Source organism: Apteryx rowi, unplaced genomic scaffold (assembly GCF_003343035.1).
Source record: "Apteryx rowi isolate R43461 unplaced genomic scaffold, aptRow1 scaffold_1199, whole genome shotgun sequence".
NCBI lineage: Eukaryota > Metazoa > Chordata > Aves > Apterygiformes > Apterygidae > Apteryx > Apteryx rowi.
Genome location: NW_020447418.1, coordinates 87,451 through 91,962, shown reverse-complemented (window position 1 = coordinate 91,962; position 4,512 = coordinate 87,451). Strand labels below are relative to the sequence as shown.

Genomic DNA, 4,512 nt, shown 5'->3' with positions numbered 1-4,512 from the left:
CGCTGGGTCGCGGCTCCCGGCCCGGCCCAGCCCCGACGGGGCGGGCCCCGGTCACATGCCGCGGGGCCGGGCTCCGCGCTCCGGCGCTATAAAGGACCGGGGGGGAGCGGCCGCCAGCGCAGCGCCCGGGAGGTGAGTGCGGCGGGCCGGGACAGGACCGGGGGCTTCCGCCGCTGCGGCCCGGGGAGGCTCCGGGGGAACCGGGCTGCGGTGCCCGGCGCCGTCCCGGGGGCGGATTTTGGCCGCGGCGGGAAGCAGCAGCAGCCGCCGCCGCCCCGTGCTGCGGCGGGGGATGGGACCGGGATCGTCCCTTCCCGGACCGGGGGGGCTGGGAGCGCCCTGCCCTGGGGGTCGCCCCGCTCCTGGGGACGGGAAATTCCGGGAAACGGGGCTCCCCCCGTGCTGGGGGTCTGCCCCCCCCCCCTTGCTCAGCCCCGCTCGCTGTTTCCTCCCAGCCCCACCATGGCCACCAGCGAATCCAGCACGGAGAACCCCAAGGCTGAGGAGCAGCAGGTCGGTAGGGCTGGGGTGGGGTGGGGTGGGCGGTTTGGGTGGACCCTGCCTGGGGACAGGGCTCAGGTTACTGCTCTGGGTCACCCTGTCCCCGGGAGGCTCTGCCGGTGGCTGGGAGATGGTACGGAGACCCGGTGCTCCTGGGGCTGGTGTGACCATGTCCTGGTCCAGGACAGGCTGGGGGACCCAGGTGTCCTGGTGGGGAGGGTGGCAGGATAGGGGACCCCAGTGATTGGGGAGGGGGGGTGCCCCCAGCCCTGCTTTCTGAGGGAGGGGGGGTGTCTGGGTGGCACACGGACCCTTGCCCTCACTGGTGCCCTCCCGCACCCAGAGCATCGGGACCCGGGTGGCCAGCCTGCCCCTGGTGAGCTCTGCCTACGACATGGTGTCCACGGCCTACGCCTCCACCAAGGAGAGCCACCCCTACGTCAAGTCGGTGTGCGAYGCCGCCGAGAAGGGCGTGAAGACCCTGACGGCGGCGGCCGTCAGCGGGGCCCAGCCCATCCTCACCAAGCTGGAGCCGCAGAGTGAGTGGGGTCGGGCGCAGCACTGCGATGCCCTGGAGGGTCCCCAGCCTCCAGCGCCGCCGCCGGGTCCGCTCGGGGCTCGCTGCCCAGAGAGCTGCTGCTARCAGAAACTTTGGCAAGTGGTTAAGAGAGTGGTTTCCTTGTCTCTAGTTTCCACGGCCAACGAATACGCCTGCAAGGGGCTGGATAAGCTGGAGGAGAAGCTGCCCATCCTGCAGCAGCCCACGGAAAAGGTAACGCTGCGCTTTGATCCGAGCGAGCAGGCTCATGGTCTGCCCTATAGTTGCCTAACGGAGGGTATTTGCTTCTCTAGCTCATCTCGGACACCAAGCAGCTGGTGACATCCACTGTGACAGGGGCCAAGGATGTTCTCACCAGCACTGTGGCCGGGGCCAAGGATGTGGTGACCAGCCGGGTGACGGGTGTGATGGATATGACCAAAGGGGCCGTGCAGGGCAGCATGGAGCTGACCAAGTCTGCGGTGACCAGTGGCGTCAACACGGTCATGGGCTCGACCATGGGCCAGATGGTGGTGAGCGGGGTGGGCTCCATGCTGGAGAAGTCGGAGGAGCTGGTGGATCACTACCTGCCCATGACTGATGAGGAGCTGGGTAAGGAGCTGGCAGCAACTCCCTGGATATGTGGGCAAGGACCTGGAGCCCAGTGGGCAGAGCCTGGATGGAGTTGATGGGCTCTGTGTGGGCACCCTGGGGTGAGCGGGGCCATGTGCAAGTGCCCGAGCGAGGAGATGCCCTGCACGGGGTTGGTGGTCTTGCAGGACCCCTCACCGCCCTGGCTTGTCTCTTCCAGCCAAGCTGGCCACGGCAGTGGAGGGCTTCGAAATGGACCAGCAGAAGCAGCAGCAGAGCTACTTTGTGCGCCTGGGCTCGCTCTCCACCAAGCTGCGGCACCGTGCCTTCCAGCACTCGCTGGGCAAGCTGCAGAGCGCCCGCCAGAGCAGCCAGGATGTGCTGGCCCAGCTCCAGCGCACCCTGGACCTGGTAGGACCTGGCCTCCCTGGCCCCCCCTCAGCCTGGGGCCGGCAGCAGGCCACCCATGCCGGGCTGTCCCTTCTCTTCCAGGTGGAGCACCTCAAGCAGGGCATGGACCAGAAGCTGCAGGGAGGCCAGGAGAAGCTGCAGCAGATGTGGCTGGAGTGGAGCAAGAAGCAGCCAGGAGGTGGCAAGGACCTGGTGCAACCAGAGGTAGGTGGAGGTGGACAGTGAGGTCCCTAGGGCTACCCCAGGCCATCTGTGCTGCTCACCTGGCCCTTGTCCCCTTGCAGGCGATGGAGTCGGGCACCCTGGCTGTGCTGCACGGCCTGACGCAGCAGCTCCAGAGCACGTGCCAACCCCTGGTGTCCAGCCTGCAGGGCCTCCCGGCCGGCATCCAGGACAAGGCGGGCCAGGTCCGGCAGAACGTTGACGAGCTCCGGGCCGCCCTCACCAGTGTCGTCTCCTTCCAGGACGTGACGAGCAGCGTGCTGGCCCAGGCCCGGAGCCGTGCAGCCAAGGCCCGCGAGCTCATGGATGAGCTGGTGGAGCACGTGGCCCACAACACCCCCCTGTCCTGGCTCGTGGGGCCCTTTGCCCCCTCGGGCCAGCGCCTGGTGGATATGGAGCTATCCAAGTAGCAGCTGCTGCTTCTGGGCCAGGATTATATCTACCCTGACCCAGGCCTAGATAAGAGCACCTGAACTAACACCCCAGCCCAGCCCAAATAACCACCTTAGCTCCATAATCCTCGTGTCTCCCTGCCCTGGGGGTGCCTGTACTGGCTGCAGGAGCCCTCTCAAGCAGGGGCAACTGTCTAGTCTGTCCCAAGTGCAGCTTGGCCCCCTGTACCCTGTCCCAGCTTGGGGCAGGGACGTACTAGCAAAGTGCCTTGGTGTCCTCAAGTGCCTCTGGGGTCCTTGGGCGGCTCTTTCCGTAGTGCCCCTCTACTAACCCTGAGCTGCCCCCCAGGTCCATCATCCATCTCACCTTCGGTGCCTAGAGCCCTYGGTGCCTTCAAGCTCCCAGTCTTGCTCCTGCGTTGGGGGGTTGGTTTGCCCCCGGGTGGCTGCGGGACCCGGTGCTCCCCGCTGGGGCCAGGGTTCGAGCCCAACCCTGGGAGCGGGATCCCACGTGGACTCTGTGCCCCCCCCGGGGCCAGCTCGCAAAGCAATAAAGTCTGGTTGGGTTTTGCACTGGATCAGAGACCTTGTGTGTGAGCAGGGGGACGGGGGGGGGTCCCCCAGCTTCCTGGGCTGGAAGAGCTGTTGGAAGCAGGGATGAAGTCCCAGCCCTGCTGTGACTTCGTAAGCGGGGCTCTGTGCTAGCGGAGTCACCGAGGGGCCGGACCCTGTGCTGGCCTCTCCGCCTGCCATGGCCGAGGGTGAGCGCGGAGCTCCCACCCGTGCTGCGGCGCAGCCTGGCCCGGGGGGGCCCGTCCGGGGCGCTGGGTAGAGGGTGCACGGGCAGCCCCGCTTCCCTGCATCCCGGGGCTGCCACCTTGCTCTGCCACCCCCTACAGCTGGACGTCACCCAACCCGTCGGTGACGATGGCCCCCCAAGCACCATCCTCCAGCCCGGGGCCGACCCTGCGGGTTGGTGCTGCTCCTCTCCGCCCAGCTCTCTCCCACCTCTCGCCCCCGAAAGCGGCAGCGGAGGGGGTGGAAGTGGCCTCAGCCGGGTGCCCCCAGCATGGTGAGTGATGAGCTGCCAGGGCGGGATGGGGCTTGGCATCAGGCCACCCCCCTGTGTGCCTTCCCCCCCCCCAAAACCCTGTCCCAGGTGCCACCCGGCCGGGGCGCCCTCCCCAGCTCCCTTGCAGGTGGAGGCTGCCCAGCAGAGCTTGGGCGAGCGCCTTCGCCCCAGCCACGAGCTGCTGCAGGCGTTGGGGGTGCAGCAGCACCCAGCCCCAGCCGGGAGCCTGCCAGTGTCAGCAGCGGCACCCAGGCAAGGACGGCCCCGGCGCCCCGAGCCAGCCGGTGCCCCCCGGCCCGCGCTGATGCCAGCGCTGCTGGGGCAGGTGGAGATGCAGGTGCTGGACAGAGGCTGGACGCTGGCGCGGCAGCTGCGGGAGCTCTTCCTCCAGCTGCTGCAGGACGCCATGCGGCAAGGCCACCGTGACATGGCCGAGCTGCACGGCGCCTTTGCCCTGGCCRCCTCCTTGAAGGGGCTGCCTGGGGCGGTGGTGGCCCGGGGCCACACTGTGGTGGCCCAGGCCTGGGACGTGCTGGAGGAGCTGCTGCAGCTGCTGATGCAAAACCCACCGCTGCCCTGGCTGGAGGCTGCCGCACGGGCCACCGAGGAGGCCACCGGCACCACCAGCCTCCTCGGCATCCTGCAGGACCACCAAAGCCGGGAACGCAGCGGGTTCAGCTAGCCCTGCGGCCAGCCCACACCATCAACACGGCTCTGCTCCAGGCTGCCACTGTCCCGGCATTAAGTGTCTTTCCTTGGAGGAGGGGCACGGAGCTGGGGGGGGG

The 4,512-nt window shown here is 68.4% G+C and overlaps 1 protein-coding gene across 1 annotated transcript; it reads left to right on the top strand.

Annotated features, from left to right (window-relative positions):
- The first annotated feature begins 108 nt into the window (after positions 1-108).
- On the top strand, positions 109-3,210 carry LOC112976032 (perilipin-3-like). The gene is made up of 8 exons (XM_026086861.1): positions 109-132; positions 456-513; positions 845-1,040; positions 1,191-1,273; positions 1,354-1,651; positions 1,851-2,041; positions 2,123-2,245; positions 2,326-3,210. Exons 2-8 carry the CDS (start codon positions 463-465, stop codon positions 2,671-2,673), a joined length of 1,290 nt encoding a protein of 429 aa, XP_025942646.1. The 5' UTR covers positions 109-132; positions 456-462; the 3' UTR covers positions 2,674-3,210.
- The last annotated feature ends 1,302 nt before the right edge of the window (positions 3,211-4,512 follow it).